The sequence below is a fragment of the Xenopus laevis genome, chromosome 9_10L (assembly GCF_017654675.1).
Source record: "Xenopus laevis strain J_2021 chromosome 9_10L, Xenopus_laevis_v10.1, whole genome shotgun sequence".
Classification (NCBI taxonomy): Eukaryota; Metazoa; Chordata; class Amphibia; order Anura; family Pipidae; genus Xenopus; species Xenopus laevis.
This window is the reverse complement of record NC_054387.1, coordinates 28,967,183-28,984,764: the sequence shown is the minus strand read 5'-3', so window position 1 is coordinate 28,984,764 and position 17,582 is coordinate 28,967,183. Positions and strand designations below refer to the sequence as shown.

The window sequence follows — 17,582 nt, the reverse complement described above, 5'->3', positions numbered from 1 at the left end:
TGAACTTTTGAATTATAATTTTATTTAAAAAAAGACTGTGCAGAGCAAAAAGTGAAGCTTTAATATGGCACATCTTAATAACTAATATTCCAGGACAGATGCTAGGAATTGTTGTTAAAGTATATGGCACATACTAAGGTTTTCTGAATTAGCAGGCTCACAGAGGATGCATTCAGGCTCCAAACGGCACACCTTCACCTGATGGAATACAAATTGCACTGGCTTAGCAGGCCTTGATATCAGAGCCTTCGCTGCAGATCACTGCTACCATGTATTGTGTTCTTCTGGGCCAATTACAAGTAAATGAGGAGTGCTAGACTGTTTTGTCAGATCATCTCTGCAGTTGCATGTCCTATAAGTACATAAAACATGGTGACAGTATACACTGAGGCAAAAAGAGAGGTTAGCAAACCTGGAATGAGGGTTCTGTGAACTCACTGGTTGGTTGGGAGCATTTAGGGAACCTGCCTTTAACAGCTACAGGATGTCTGCCCTGAGTCACAGCTGCAAGACTGTAATCTGATTGGATTTATAAATCTACAGGGCATAATTCACACACAAACAACTCCCCAAATCACAGTGGTGGGAAGAACATTACATTTGTCGATAAGGATTTTACAGTTCTTTGTGTCATTGTTTCTTATCTTGTATTTCCATACATACACGCACATTGCATCCAGCTGTCCCGTCTTGTTAATGCAGCCATTGTGCATATATTGTATGCAGTGCAGAAGTCAGAGCAATTATATATTTCATGTAGAGTTATAAATTCATCAACAAACAAACAATTTACTGGTTGGACATGACAATACAGTACTTTTGGTACAAAAAAAGAAAGGGAAAAGCTGTGCTCCTTTGATAACTGGTCAGACTATATAATGAGTGTGAGTTCAGTTCACTGAATGACAGTCAAACTCCCATAATGCTTCCATGTCCACATTCCCCCATTATAAATTTGTTGTAGTGGCAGACAGAAGCTTTGTTTGCTGCGGCATGATCGTTCACCATACTTGCCCTCTTCTGCCTCACCATGGCTGAGCACACAGAACCTCCTCAGCCTTGGTAAACATACAATATATGAGAGATCTAGTGGAATTCTCTGCAGTCATGGCAGCCTGCTAGGTCCAGTATTTCTTCAGTCGCCTCCTTCTGGTGGGAAGAGTTTGAGCAATTCCTCACAGTCAGAGTCTATTAATTGACATGGCTTTTCCCCATCACTGTTTACTGCGTCTGGTTGTGCTCCAAGTGATAGAAGATACCTAGAAGAAGAGAATAATTTGTTTATAACTGTGTACATACATACATCCACACACACATACATCATAAACAAATACTTGTCTCAGTGAGGCAACTTCGGGCGACTATAGAAAACGCATCACCGCGTGTGCATTAGCGCAGGCGACTTTTCATTGTAGCCTATGGGGGAAAACGCTGAGGCAGTTTGGGGAGATAGTCGCTCAAAAGACGAGGTGATTAGTCGACAGGCGACAAAATCTCCCCGAATCTCCTTACCCTAAGGAACACTGTGGTGGCAGCTTTAAAATTGTAGATAATATCACTCTGGAGAACCTATTGCATCAATCAGTAGTTTATTTTATTTAGAAATGCACAACATGTTTCAGATCAAGAGATCCTTCCTCGGGTGCTTGTAGGCAGCTTTAAATCATTATTTTCTTATCAACATTAAAGAAGTAACAGGTTTCAACAACATATATGTAAAAACATATAGAGCCCATATATTAAACCTCAATTTTTTTTTCTGTTCAAGGGGAAAACTTGAATTCTTTGTGGAAAAATAAAATCGCTAATTTTTTAGAGATTTATTATACCCCAAAGCTGCTAAAAATCCAGATCTGAAAATATGCCATGTCAATGGCAGATGTCTCTGAAGTTATTTCATGACATTGTGATCTGCTCTGAATAATCCAATAAAGGCAGGGTTTTCATCGGGTAACCTGATAAAGTCAAGTTTTCACAGTGACAATTAGTTAAAATCGAGTATTCGGTGCATGCAATACAAATTGACGTCCGATTTTTCTGCACCATTTTTTTGCTCCAAATTTTTCAAGAAAAATCATTGATAAATGAGTTCAATTTGTGGAAGGGAGTTAGGTCGACTTTGTTTTAAGAAAAAAAAACATCAGTTTTAATCTTTGTTTTAATAAATAGGCCCCCTATATGTCTTGAGAATCTAGTGTTATTCTGTGCAATAAATTCTACTTCATTACAGGCTGTTATATTTGGAGCATGTAAAACAGCATTTCTACAGTTAAACATGAAGGGGATTTGCTGCGGTTTTGGGGTTACTTTGCTGCCTTGTTCAACCTGTACTGGCATCAAAAAAGCAGGAGATTACCAAAGAATTGAGTGTGATATTAAACCCCATGTCTTCCAGAAGGACACAAACTTCAAAAAGCATCCAGCAATGGCTAAAAATGCTGGATTTTTCTGAAGTGAAGAGTCCAGTTCTAAATCCCACTAAACTATGGGGTGCCGTTTGTCCCAAATACATTCTGTATAAAAAACTATCCCTAATACACAGAATGAATGTCTCTCATGGTATATAAGTATTTGTGACCATACACAGAGAAAAAAAAATATACAAAAGACTTATTTCTATTAAAGAATGAAAACAAAATCTGGTTAGTGCACAAAAGGATGTCATTATATCACAAACTCCATTCTGTACAGTTTAACAAGCAATCTGTCTCACAAATGTATCACCTCCATGTAACGGACACACTTATGTGCAAAGTTACTTACAGAATGAATTATGTAAAAACAAAGTTGGACATAATATATAATAGTGTAACTAACTAGTGCTTGTCAAGCTAGATTTGAATGACTAAATAGATATCTGCGACAGAAAGCAAGATTTTATAGTACAGGATTCATTCTTTCCACAAAATGACAGTTTTGTTTCACAAAACAGATAAAATAACCATTCTGTGAAGCAATACTGTCAGTCACATTCCTGAACCAATAAGAACAAAGCTTATTGTTATATACAAACAAGATGAGAAGTGGCCAGCTCTGCTCCACATGGCTAAGGCAAAGTATCTGACCTGCTATAGAGGGCGCCCTCTAATGTCCCCCCTGTGCTGCATAGTAATAAACATGAACAAACATTTCCTAAAAGAGCTGCTGTTAAACACTACAGGTTCATAAATGGAAGTTTTTACAAATGGCTGAGAAATATAATGCTGCACTTATAATGATTGTAGAGAAAGAAAAGTATGCAAAACTAATATAAATATGATAATTTTAGGTGATATGGCTATTCTTATTGTAGTAACCTGCTTGTGTGGCCATTTTGGTTAAGGGCATTCCTGCTGTTTTGCCATTATCTTATGACTCACTCCTGTTCCTCTTCCTGTCTAAGGTGAGAGCAATAATGGGAAAGGCCACACCCACCTGCCATGTTGTATTAAATGTACCAGAAGTTACTGTGCTTGTCTGGCTGCTTTGCCTGACTCTCAGAGACAGTTATAAGTTTTGTATATGATAATTAGACTCCAATGTCTCCTCCTAGCTGTAATCTTGCACCAATTAGCTTGTAGTAGTCTCTTAGTAATGTGCTTACCTATAGTTCAACTACTACATAATAGCTTGAGCCAGAGACTTGGGACTGATCATGTGCACACATACCTCCCAACTGTCCCTTTTTCAGAGGGACAGTCCCTCTTTTGACAGCTTAACCTGAGGTCCCTCATTTGTACTGGAAAGTCCCTCTTTTCTCTGCACTGAACAGCCAGAAAAAGAAACAAAGTTTCTAACTTAATTGGCTTTTGGCAGAGAGGCCAGTACAGCTAACAGGTGCAACTAAGATGCTTTATAACAATTTTGAGATAAGAAAATAAGTAATTTTAACAGTTTAGATAAGGAGAAATATTTTCAGATTTTTCTAACCTGTCAAACTTTGTAAAATGAACATGGTAATTAGGGGGTGCAGCCACAAAATGGGTGTGGTCAAAAAATTGCTGCACTACATGCAAAAAAATTTTTTGGCTCTCTTTTTATTTCCAAAATGTTGGGAGGTATGGTTCAACTACTACATAATAGCTTTAGCCAGAGACTTGGGACTGATCATGTGCACAGTGCATACCTCCAAACTGTCCCTTTTTTGGAGGGACAGTCCCTCTTTTAATAGCTCAGCCTGCAGTCCCTCATTTGTACTGGAAAGTCCCTCTTTTCTCTGCACTGAACAGCCAGAAAAAGAAACAAAATTTCTAACTTACCAGAAGTCATCTGTAGTATGGGTACTTCAATTTGTTAAACAAATTACTCACCACGTAAGGGAAGTGGCCCAGGTGCACTGCCCTGAGCCCTCAGCATAGGGGGCGGACGAACCAAAATGTAAAAAGGAGCAGGCACTCAATGAACGCAGACTTCCAGCAGGCACCAATTCAAAGTGTAAACATCTTTATTGTGTCCAAAATTTCTAACTTAATTGGCTTTTGGCAGAGAGGCCAGTACAGCTAACAGGTGCAACTAAGAAACTTTGTAAAAATTTTGAGATAAGAAAATAAGTAATTTTAACAGTTTAGATAAGGAGAAATATTTTCAAGCTTTTATAACCTGCCAAACTTTGTAAAATGAACATGGTAATTACGGGGTGTGGCCACAAAAATGGGTGTGGTCAAAAAAAAATTGCCGCGCTACATGACAAAAATTTTTTTGTCCCTCTTTTTACTTCCAAAATGTTGGGAGGTATGAATGAATTCTGTATAGTATGATGTGTAGGTTATATGAGCAGCCACTCCTGAGTACTGAGTATACACAAAAGGGGGTCATTTAGGCAGGGGCAATTTTAGGGGATCATAATCTATTTATATAGAAGCAACAAGCTATACAATGCTTTAGATTTATTTATAACAAAAGACTCTAATGATGCCGTCCCCTTACCTGCCCAGTGCTTAACCCTTTCACATCAGAGTGGGTAGAGGGGGCACAACACTAGAGCAGAGAGCACAACTGCGCCCATGTCACATGCATGTCCAGGGCCGCCAGCAGGGGGGGACAGGGGGGACAAGTGTTCCGGGCCTGAAGGGGGCCCAGAAGAGCTGCATTTTTCAAAGAGCCGGGTCCCCTTTACGAGCACCTAAGCCGTGCGGCCATTTCGCATATTACTGAAGTGCCGAAAAAACAAAGCTGAAGTCCCGAAGTGGCGAAAAGACCCGAATTCACGAAAGGAGGTGAAGTTGAAGTCCTGAAGCCTTTTGTTTACACACAGTACTCAGGAGTGGCTGCTCATATAAGCAACACATCATACTATACACAATGTGTGTCATACCTCCCAACATTTTGGAAGTAAAAAGAGGGACAAAAATGTTTTCTGCATGTAGTGCGGCAATTTTTTTGACCACACCCATTTTTGTGGCCACACCCCGTAATTACCATGTTCATTATAAAAATTTGAAAATATTTCTCCTTATCTAAACTGTTAAAATTACTTATTTCCTTATCTCAAAATTGTTATAAAGCATCTTAGTTGCACCTGTTAGCTGTACTGGCCTCTCTGCCAAAAGCCAATTAAGTTAGAAACTTTGTTTCTTTTTCTGGTTGTTCAGTGCAGAGAAAAGAGGGACTTTCCAGTACAAATGAGGGACCTCAGGTTAAGCTGTCAAAAGAGGGACTGTCCCTCTGAAAAAGGGACAGTTGGGAGGTATGTGTGCACATGATCAGTCCCAAGTCTCTGGCTAAAGCTATTATGTAGTAGTTAAACTATAGGTAAGCACATTATTAAGAGACTACTACAAGCTAATTGGTGCAAGATTACAGCTAGGATGAGACATTGGAGTCTAATTATCATATACAAAACTTATAACTGTCTCTGAGAGTCAGGCAAAGCAGCCAGACAAGCACAGTAACTTCTGGTACATTTAATACAACATGGCAGGTGGGTGTGGCCTGTCCCATTATTGCTCTCAGCATAGGCAGGAAGCGGAACAGGAGTGAGTCATAAGATAATGGCAAAACAGCAGGAATGCCCTTAACCAAAATGGCCACACAAGCAGGTTACTACAATAAGAATAGCCATATCACCTAAAATGATCATATTTATATAAGTTTTGCATACTTTTCTTTCTCTACAATCATTATAAGTGCAGCATTATATTTCTCAGCCATTTGTAAAAACTTCCATTTATGAACCTATAGTGTTTAACAGCAGCTCTTTTAGGAAAGGTTTGTTCATGTTTATTACTATGCAGCACAGGGGACATTAGAGGGCGCCCTCTATAGCAGGTCAGATACTTTGCCTTAGCCATGTGGAGCAGAGCTGGCCACTTCTCATCTTGTTTTTATATGGCAATAAGCTTTGTTCTTATTGGTTCAGGAATGTGACTGACAGTGTTGCTTCACAGAATGGTTATTTTATCTGTTTTGTGAAACAAAACTGTCATTTTGTGGAAAGAATGAATCCTGTGCTATAAAATCTTGCTTTCTGTCACAGATATCTATTTTGTCATTCAAATCTACCTTGACAAGCACTAGTTAGTTACACTATTATATATTATGTCCAACTTTGTTTTTACATAATTCATTCTGTAAGTAACTTTGCACATAAGTGTGTCCGTTACATCGAGGTTATACATTTGTGAGACAGATTGCTTGTTAAACTGTACAGAATGGAGTTTGTGATATAATGACATCCTTTTGTGCACTAACCAGATTTTGTTTTCATTCTTTAATAGAAATAAGTCTTTTGTATATTTTTTTTCTCTGTGTATGGTCACAAATATTTATATACCATGAGAGACATTCATTCTGTGTATTAGGGATAGTTTTGTATACAGAATGTATTTGGGACAAACGGCACCCCATACTAAACACATTTTATCAATGCCATTATCTTTCAGATGTGAAAAAAATGTTAGGTTTTGAAATTAATTTCTGTAATAATAACAATACATGCAATTATATCATCATTGTTTTCTAACCAACGATCGCTATGGTATGAAAATTGAAAATTAAACTTGTTGGGACAAAGCCCACACACAGTCCGAAAATCATACAAAACGTTGTCTGCATGTCTATGCCCAACTTTAAAACAGCAGCCAGTACTAACTAAGGCTAGTGGCACACTAGGGGATTGTAAAAAACGCAATCTATATTGTTACATTTTCATGCCAAAATCTGCCCTGTGTGTGCACAAAGAGGCAGTGGGAGAAAACGCAGTGCGCTATTAGTTGGGTGTTTTTTCACGAGTTCATCGCTCCAGCATTACTTTGGATTAAACCTTGCACTTTCTGTCAGCAGTCAAATGGCTTTTTTTTTTATATAGTTATTCACACCATTTCTCCAGTGTAAATAAACCCAACTTGAAAGTATTTCTTTATAATACACAAAAGCTATGAATATCTTGTAAATTATACCTTATAAACGATTAGTTCTGATGTCATCAGTTATAAACGGTGAGTTTTGATGTCATTTCTGTCACATGACTCACTGAAACTTGTGTATTATAATAAATAAAGTACCCCCAGTTGTAAAATATGAGGATATTAGAAGTTACCTTGGAGTTCCATGACCTTATAATATCCTATCCAAGAGGGGGTATTTTATTCACTATATAACTGCAAATTTTGATACATTTTATCAGGTTGGTTGGTTGTACATTCTACAAAACGTTGCAAATCCATCACTAAACTAGTCCACTGTTATATGACATTGAAATGCACGTGGAAAAAAAGGCTGATATGATGATTTTGCATACTTTAGCAGGAAAGTGCAATTTTGAGTGCAATCTCCATGTTTTTTTTTTTACAACGTAGCATTTTCCCCCAGAATTCCAGCAAAATTTTGAGTGCACAGGGTTGTTGAATCTGACACAATTATGCAGTGCCCTGTGCACCTTATTTGCCAAAATAAATGCAACTTCTTTGCACTTTCGTATTTGAAGAAAAGATCTTAAGGTATAACTTGGTGGCAGTTCCAACTTATATGTTGTGAATACCCTATATAGCAGACAGCAATACTAGATGGTAGAGTGGGCTAATTCCTGATAGAAAATTGGGGGTCTGCCCCTACTATTCTATGAAGGAAGTTGGTATATTTATCTTGCTCTTGGTTTATCTGTTTGAGTTCTGAGCCTGTCGTATCTTTGAACACTCAATAGATGCACAAGTTATCTCTCCAACATCTTTGCATCTTCCAAAGTCTGTGTATAGTATACTGTATATATATATGATGCTCTTGTTTAAAGATCTTGACTGTGTTCATAAGGCCAAAGTCTACTAGGGCTTCCTCCACGACTGCCTCCAATTTCTGCAGTTCTTTAATATCATTTTGCAAATGTTAAAAAAGGTGGAATAAAGGTGATACCTTTATTGGCTAACTAAGATAATCATAGCAAGCTCTTAGAACATTTTAGTTCCTTTTTCAAGCTGAATATAATGAAGCTTTGGTGTTCTTATTACATTCAGCTTGAAAACAGAACTAAAATGTTCTGAATGCTTGCTATGATTATCTTAGTTAGCCAATAAAGGTATCACCTTTATACCACCTTTTCGTTATTTTTTTGCCCTATAACTGGCTAAGGGTGGTGGCACACGGGGAGACTTACTGCGGGCGACTGCGGCCAATTTATCTCCCCGAAATGCCTTCCCATCGGCAAGAATGTGAATTGCAGGTGGGGTGGCATAAGTGTCACTTCGGATATTTATTTGCAGATTACATTTCTTCCATCTATTTTTTGCCTTCCTCTGGATCAACTAGCAGTTAGGCAGGTTAAAATAGTTGAAAGGTTGAACTTGATGGACATGTGTCTTTTTTTAACCTAACTTACTATGTTACCATGTTACTATTGTTTTCCTAAAAATAATTCACAAGCATCACTCTGAATCCTTTTAAGGGTTGTCACACTAAAACAAACTGAATGGGTGTGATAACGGTGAGTCACATGGAAGAAGCAAGTGCAATAGCAGCTGTAGATCCACATGCATCTGTAAGATACAATAGTATATTTCTTACCTGGCAATGTGCGGGTAGCCATCACTGCATGCCATGTGGAGGGGGGTCCAGCCATTTTCATCTCTCTGGTCAATATCTGCTCCGTATTTTATCAACAGCTTCACACACTCCAGGTTACCAGAGAGAACAGCCTCGTGCAAAGCCGCCATACCTATAAAGAGGCAAAGCAGGGTGAGAAATCTAAGACCTCTCCTAATTGCATAATATACGTATTTACTCTGACAAGGCCCAACAGTTGTCCTCCCAGCAGTCCTGGCTTTATAAAAGAAACTTTTGGATTATTAAGAATATAGTCCACTAACCAATAGCAACCAGTAAGAAATATTAGCAAATCTACTAGTAAATGTGCTAAATTTCACCATCCCATAAAACATATTTTCTTTCATCTTCTTACGTAGTAGACTGATAAAAACAAACATTGGTTGCTACTGGCATCTACACTGATATATTTTATTACATATTTATCAGTAAAGGAGTCCTATATGTTTTGTTATCTTAACTGCACCAGAATGATTAAAGGGATACTGTCATGGGAAAAAAATTTTTTTCAAAATTAATCCGTTAATAGTGCTGCTCCAGCAGAATTGTGCACTGAAATCCGTTTCTCAAAAGAGCAAACAGATTTTTTTATATTCAATTTTGAAATCTGGCATGGGGCTAGACATTTTGTCAATTTCCCAGCTGCCCCTGGTCATGTGACTTGTGCCTGCACTTTAGGAGAGAAATGCTTTCTGGCAGGCTGCTGTTTTTCCTTCTCAATGTAACTGAATGTGTCTCAGTGGGACATGGGTTTTTACTATTGAGTGCTGTTCTTAGTTCTACCAGGCAGCTGTTATCTTGTGTTAGGGAGCTGTTATCTGGTTACCTTCCCATTGTTCTTTTGTTTGGCTACTGGGGGGGAAAAGGGAGGGGGATGATATTACTCCAACTTGCAGTACAGCAGTAAAGAGTGATTGAAGTTTATCAGAGCACAAGTCACATGACTTGGGGCAGCTGGGAAATTGACAATATGTCTAGCCCCATGTCAGATTTCAAAATTGAATATAAAAAAATCTGTTTGCTCTTTTGAGAAATGGATTTCAGTGCAGAATTCTGCTGGAGCAGCATTATTAACGGATTAATTTTGAAAAAAATGTTTTTTCCCATGACAGTATCCCTTTAAGTACAGAACCCCAAAAGCTGGAATTAGTAAAGTAAGAAAAAAGTGCCAGGTGGTTTTTGATTATGATTGGTTTATGCTTTGCAGCAGAAATGTCTACCAGCCTAATAAGAGATTTGTAGGCAACATGTTACAGTGAAAAAAGTGCATAGGCCTAATCTATGCTTATTGCACAAAACGGATCATAAGCTCTTAATGTCAGGAACTGTGTGGAATCACACACTGGACTGTGCACTGAATAGCTCCTGCATTACCCTCCTGAGCCACTAGTTTTACAGCTAGTGCTGGTCAGTGTTCTTGATGTGTATCCATTATTTCTCTCTGCTACGACCTTTCCACCTACCTCATTTACAACATGGAGCCTTAATTTATCAGTTTTAAGCCTGCCTTTATAAGCCTGCTCTCTGCAACTCCCAGTTGTTTGATCATCTAAGCTTCTGAGCCTAATCTAGCATGTGATTCTGCAATACCTGGTTCCTTGCTACCTGCCCAGTTCCTTGTTCCTGTTCTCCTGTCCCCGCCCTGTACCCGATTCCTGTTTGCTGTGGATTCCCTGGATTGACCTCCATCCTGTTTCTCTGCCTTGTCTGCTTGCTGCCTGCCATCAACCTCAGCCTGCCTTTCGGACCTCGCTTGTCTTCTGCCAGTCCTGACCCTTCAGCCTGTTTCCAGACACTGCCTTTGTGTTGGAACTTATTGTTTTTTAATCTGCACTTAAACGAGAACTAAACTCCCCAATGAGAGAAGTCCCTACCTACTACCCTAGATAGCCTCCTTACCCTGCTGTAAATGTAATTTCAGCTGAACTCAGTGCTCAATATTTGGAATTTATGGTTCTGGTACTTATGTTATTTTCTCTGTCTGTTTTTTCACCAAATAAACTGAAATGATGTCTTACTTTATTGCTGGTATTCAAGATTGTGTGCAGTACTTCCATTTTGGGCCCCTACATGCTATATAGTTTGGTAATGTTGGGCCTCATTCTTTTCAGAATAGCCCTTGCATTCATATTTTGGATCCTTCATCTTTGTATGTACAGTAAGGGCACGTGGAGAATACAATGCTGTAAAATGAAAGCTTTTAGACAATTGGAAGAAACTTTCTAAAACATTCTTATGAAAATATGGTAGTTTGTAGCATAAAATAATAATATGGGAGATGGCAGATGCTATAAAATGCAAGCAAGCTCAATTTGTGGTTTTTCCCATTTTTTTAAAAGCTCAAAAATTTGAGATTTATTAAGTGTAAAAATCACAAAAATCACTAATACAAATCTTTGCCAAGTAAAAGTTGACGAGGTCCTATAGTCAATGGGGGTCATTTATCAACACATGGCAAATTTGCCCATTGGCAGCTACCCATAGCAACCAATCAGATTGTTGTATTCATTGTTCTACCTGCAGCTGCCTGAAAAAAGCCAGGCACTGATTGGTTGCTATGGGTTACTGCCCATGGGCAAATTTTCCCAGTGTTGATAAATGAGCCCCAATGGGATCCCATTGGACAATTTTGAATCAATTCAGACTTTTAGAGGTTTTTTTTGCTAGGAGTTGCCTGAAAACTAACATTTTTAGAGGTTTTCTTAGTATTCATATTTTTTTAGTGCATCATTAAGTGTTATTTTTCATTTGTACTCTTTTTATTCTGATCTTTTAATACATGTCATGGCACTTGTAGTTTTAGAGAAAGTGAGTTTAGTTGTGGTTTTAAAAACCACTAACACCACTGAAATCCAACCTTTAATAAATAGGCCTCCACATTAGCAAATCTGATTTTCTGGCATCTGCATTCATATTTTCAACTTTTCTCATGTGAAAAAGATGCAGTATATTTTTGCAGTAGCTGAAATATGAACCAAGAAATTTCTATGAATAAGGTCCATTTTGGAGTGTCTACACTCCAATATATAGTTGTGCACACCTATGCATACTGGTCAGAAGACCCCTGGCATTCAAGCAGTAATCAGCATGGCTTTATGAAGGATAGGTCATGTCAGACAAATTTGATTGCTTTTTATTATGAATTTGGGTCCAAGTAGATGTGATCTATTTGGATTTTACCAAAGTATTTGATACAGTGCCACATAAACAGCTGCTTTCTAAACTAAGGTCTGGTGGTTTAGTTAATGTTGGTTGTACATGGATAGGAATCCGGCTGCAAAATTGTGTACAGAAGGTTGTTGTTAATAGTAGGATTTTTTTATTGAGGTCCCACGTGGTTCTGTATTGGGTCCACTTTTATTTTATTTGTTGATTAATGACTATAGCAAGGTGTTGTAAGTAATGTATCAGTGTTTTGAATATGCCAAAGTCTGCAAACAGATGCATTAATACCATTCAGGATGCAGCATCCTTGAAGTAGAACCTTAACAAACTGGCAATCCGGACAACTGAGTGGCAGATGAAATATCAGTGTTGATAAATGTAAAGTTATGCACCTGGGATGTAAAAATCACTTATACCCTTCATGGGACTGCACTAGGCAAATCCTTAATGGAGCAGGACCGTTGGGTCCTTGTAGATAAAAACTATAACATGAAATGCAGCTGCAAGTGCAAACAAGGTTTTGAGCCGAGTATCAAAAGGAGTATAGATTCACAGGAGGATAGGGTTTTCTTCCACTTTACAGAGTGCTGGTATGGCCCCACCTAGAATGGAAGGTCTACATTATGATGAAAGACTGGACAAGTTGGGGTTGTTTATGCTGGAGAAGAGATGCTTAAGTGGAGATTTGATAACTATATATAATTATATAAGAGGGCCAAATAAAAAGCTCATTAATGCTTTATTTATCAGTAGGTCCTTCCAACAGACAAAAGGGCATTTATTTCGATTAGAAGAATGGAGCTTACATCTTAATGTTCCTAAAAAGGTTTTTTTTTCCTACAGAGAGCTGTGAAGTGGATACGGATACCTTGGATAGATTAAAGAAAGTGAGAAAATACAGGGTTACTGAAATAGCTTTTAGCACAAAGTTGACCAAGGACTGATGCATCTTGGAGTCAGGAAGGAATTTTTTCCCTCCTCTGAGGCAAATTGGAGAGGCTTCAATTGAGGTTTTTTTTTGCCTTCCTCTGGATCAACTGCCAGGCAGGTTTTATAGATATTAAACTCAATTGACGTGTCTTTTTATTTAACCTAAGTTACTATGTTGTCTAATGACACAAGGTGGATAAGTTGGTGTAACAATGAATATGGGACTTTCCAAATCAGTTTCACACATAAAGGGGGTTATTTATCAACTAATGTTTTTTTATACCTCAAATGAACTCACAACTTGAATGGAATCTTATTTAAGAAAAAACTTGAATGGGAAAAACTTGATTCTGTGGGTTCGAATTGTGAAACCCAAAAACTCAAATTGATTGCGTTTTCGTTGGGGGGAAAAACTTGATTCGATAGTTTTTTGGGCAATACCCTCTGAATAAAACTTGAAAATCACGAAGGCTATTAACATCTTTAAATCTGCCATTGACTCCTACATGACCTCAACAGGTTTTAGATGGTGTATTTTTGGATACAAGCTATTTCCAGGGTCGGGATATAATAAATCTTTTTTTGACAAAAAAATATCAACTTGAAAATTTGTATTTTCATGGTATACACAACTATAACCTTAATAAATACCCCCCAAAATATATTTCTGATATGTCCCTATATCATGAAACTATTAAACTTGTTTAATTTTGTAGGTATAGAGAGCACTGTATCTTGTTAATAATGTAGGTTTACACACAGATGCACTCAAGATACACAAAAGATTTAGAAGGCTTAGGTTGTTCTAAAATAAATTTGATTCAAACCCCAATTTTCCTGGATTTTACTTTTTTTTTTTTTTTTACATTTCCTTCATGTTCTATTGCATTTCACCCATGTTACATCATAATTTTGCCCAATTGCCTTAAGGGTCTTTCTGTAGTTTACACAGGTTTTACAGGTGTTTTTCAGATCCTGGAAATTGTAAAATTGGGAATTGACAGAATAGTTTTCCTAGGTAGATAAAAGATCCTGTGCCCCAAGAAATGTTAAAAAATCACTGGAACTGAACACTTTTCTTGCAGTTAAACAGTATTCAACAGGTATATTTACATGACAACATTGCTTCCTAAAGGGAGGTTGCATTTGATTCAGACATGAGAGTAGAGACAATAAACCTTAGCTGACACAGAGCAAAGAAAGACATAAAAATAAATTTTTTTTGTATCAAAACAATAAAAAAATATGCTAATTGTAAACCTTTAATAATTAGTAGCACTATGGATAATAAGGTTAAATTAGTGTCAGGAAATATTGTTATGGAAGTGCAAAAGGGTCAAAGTCTATCACTGATCAGTGCTAGCATACTAAAGCTTACGCTTCTTCCCTGCACTGAGCATTTTGTTATATGGATTTATATATTTATAAATTGGGTGAAAATTATGTGCAACTAAATATATATATCTCAATAGGCTCTTCCTTCCCTTTGGGGCAAGTGCAGCTGTTTAGTGAAGGTCAGGCTGTTGGGTTTTCCCCATAACTAAATACTGTGTAATCATTTTATTCTCCATCTGGAAGAGTTACAAGATTCCCTGCAGCCACTCCAGCTTTTTTAATGTCTCTTTGATGGGATAAAGCAGGCGGAGTGCAGCTTTAATGGCCTATTTTTGGACTTCTGCACAAATGAGTCCTTTGCTCTTGCTATCAGACAAATAGCCTGAAAATTATACAAATTGTGTCTGATTTCCATGCAATTTAACAACTATTATTTCTATTTTATTCTACTTTAAAGCATGTGCTGGCTGGGGTACACTCACCTGACAAATAAATTGTATCCATTGTCACCTTGCGGGCGCGAATGAATCTCCCAACTTGCTCTAGGTCACCCTGTCGGATATGGTCCAGGAAAAGAATGTCATTTGGGAAGCGCACAGTGCGTGCAGAGCGGTGGGATGGCATATACCTCATTTTGAGGATACCGTGGTCCGGGGCTGGAGACAAGGGACTAAGCGCCAGTTCTGTGAGTTTGTTTGTATCCAGATATACAGAAATGTCTTCCTTTCCACTGGATGTGGAGGCAGATTCTGCCAGTCTATTCTCAAACTTCTCTAGGTTCTATTACAGAAGCACCAAGAAACACTACTAAGTTACAGCAGGAGCAGTAGGAGCCCAGAAAACCTTTTATAGCCCTGCCTTCTCATCTATTTACAGGACGCTCATCTCATCCCACTGTAAGGCAACCGACCATTACATACGCCCACTGCAGTTCAAGGGAGGCTCATCTTACCAGGTCAACTGATTAGGAGAGCAGCTGCTACTCAAAGCTTCGGAGGGTCACTGCACCAAGAACCAAAAGCTGCCTTCAGTATGGGGGGGGGGGCTCGAGAAATAGATACACAGCCATGCACACTGCACTCAGTCAGCCCTGTAAACAGTATCAGGATATATCTGTTCTCTCCATGTGACATTGTAAGATGGAGAGGCTCTAAATAGGAGTCTTATGAATACCAAGGAAATGTCTGTAATGAGAGCTTGTGAAGTAATGACCCCACATCTTGGCAGACTGCAGTTACTCCTGTAAACAAGTGTTACTGTTGAGTAGCAGGGACGGGTATAGGGAAAGAAACTTTTAAATGAAGGTTCCTGGCACACAGATTGTTTCCCATTAAAAAAGGGAGACGTCAAACCACTTAAGTTTAAACCATAACCTCATCTCATCAACAATTGCAGCCCAGCAACAACAAAATGTGATGCAATGTTGGTATCCTAGTACAGGTATGGGATTCCTTATCCAGAAAACCATTCATACATGAAGTTCCGAATTATGGGAAGGCCATCTGATCTCATTTCTCTGTAATCAAACACCTTGTGCTTAATTCTGATTAATCGGTATAGATCCACATGGCAAAATAATTATATTGGTTTTATTTACAGGGGTTGTTCACGTTCCAACACTATCATTTTCATAGTTCACCAGAAATAAATACTTTTTCCAATTACTTTCTATTTTCTGTGTGACCATTTTTCAAACTTAGATGTGCAAAGTTTAATTTTTCACCTTCTTTTGTCTTTCTAAAGTAGCCGTGTGGTGGTGGTGGCGAGGGTCACCGACTCTATAAACTGTTCTAAATGGATACATTTCTTATCTATCTTATTTCTTTATCTTATCTGCACAGAAACCCTGAGTTTCATTAAAGGCAACTGTTACAATTGATAGAATAGTTGTCAATACATCTATGCCATAGCTGGAGATGCTGCTGAGAAATGTATTAAATAAATGTTGCAAAATTATAACAGTATAGATTCTGCACCTGAGCTGCCAGACAAACATTAAAGGGGAACTCCACAAAAAACATAACAAGCTTTTTGAAACCCAAACACAATTTCAAGCAACATACATCAATTAAAAATGGAAACTTTTCATGATTTTTAATGGTTTGGGACAGATCCCTAAGCCTAGTCCCCTGCGGATCTCTCCGACTACTTTGCTGAGCTGTCTGACTACTGTTACTTTATATCAGCAGTCATCTGGCCTTAGACTGCATCCTCCAACACCCACAATTCTCTGCAATGCATTGTGGAGTGTGTAGTTCCGGCATGCTGTCTGTAAATGGTGGAGTACTTGTTACAATTTGTAACATTAGTGTTTTAGTCCCACCTTCCCTGCAAGGATTTCAGATGATGCAGCAAGAATATAACTGTTAAACTGCTGGATTTCATCTTAGAAAACGACATTTATTCATACTTTTTGAAGACACAGGTAACTGTGATGGGTATATTATCGTTTTCTTTGTTTTGTGTTTCTTTATCAAATTTTAGTTTGGAAGTCAGTTCCCCTTTAAACTTGGATTTTGGGGAAAAATAAAGTAAAAATGGAAAGCAATTTAAGAAAGTCTTTATTTCTGGTGAAAAATCTGAAAATAACTGAATGAAGTGTTTGGAAGTTGAACAACCTATAATGTTGTCTTTTTTTATTACAGAAAGATCCCTTAGCCAAAAACCCCAAATACAAAGCATTCCAGATGATAGATACCATGCCTGCAAATGAATTTTAGTCTATGTCATTTTAATTTTACTGTTGCACCACTATTTTAGCACTATTGCAACTTTTTAGATTCATGGTTGAAAAAAGCAGGACAGGACGGTAAACAGAAAATCTGCAAGGTTATTTAGCCAACAACCGTCCCATGTTTTACATGTGTATCAAATCACTGTCATACCGCCTCCTTTGGCACGCTACATCTGAGACAGGCCTATAGCTGGATAGCCATGGCCTACAATATACGGAAAGTTAATTTAATGTCAGTATTGAGGCTACGTGCAGATCAGAATCTTCCCTCTGGAATTTGACTGCAACTGTTTGTACAATTCACCATTTCCCTCCATGTTATATATATATATATATATATATATACAGTACAACAGACCCAACTGGAAAAATGTTGCATTGGATGCAGTTGATTTATGTCTCCTGG

General features: G+C 38.0%; 1 protein-coding gene across 1 annotated transcript; it reads right to left on the bottom strand.

Annotated features, from left to right (window-relative positions):
• On the bottom strand, window positions 1-16,468 carry LOC108700996 (protein phosphatase 1 regulatory subunit 27). Its single transcript, XM_018235100.2, has 3 exons — window positions 14,925-16,468; window positions 8,974-9,124; window positions 1-1,259 (listed from the first exon to the last, which is right to left on the bottom strand). The coding sequence occupies exons 1-3, from the start codon at window positions 15,073-15,075 to the stop codon at window positions 1,136-1,138; spliced, it is 426 nt and encodes a 141-aa protein (XP_018090589.1). The 5' UTR covers window positions 15,076-16,468; the 3' UTR covers window positions 1-1,135.
• Window positions 16,469-17,582: the final 1,114 nt, after the last annotated feature.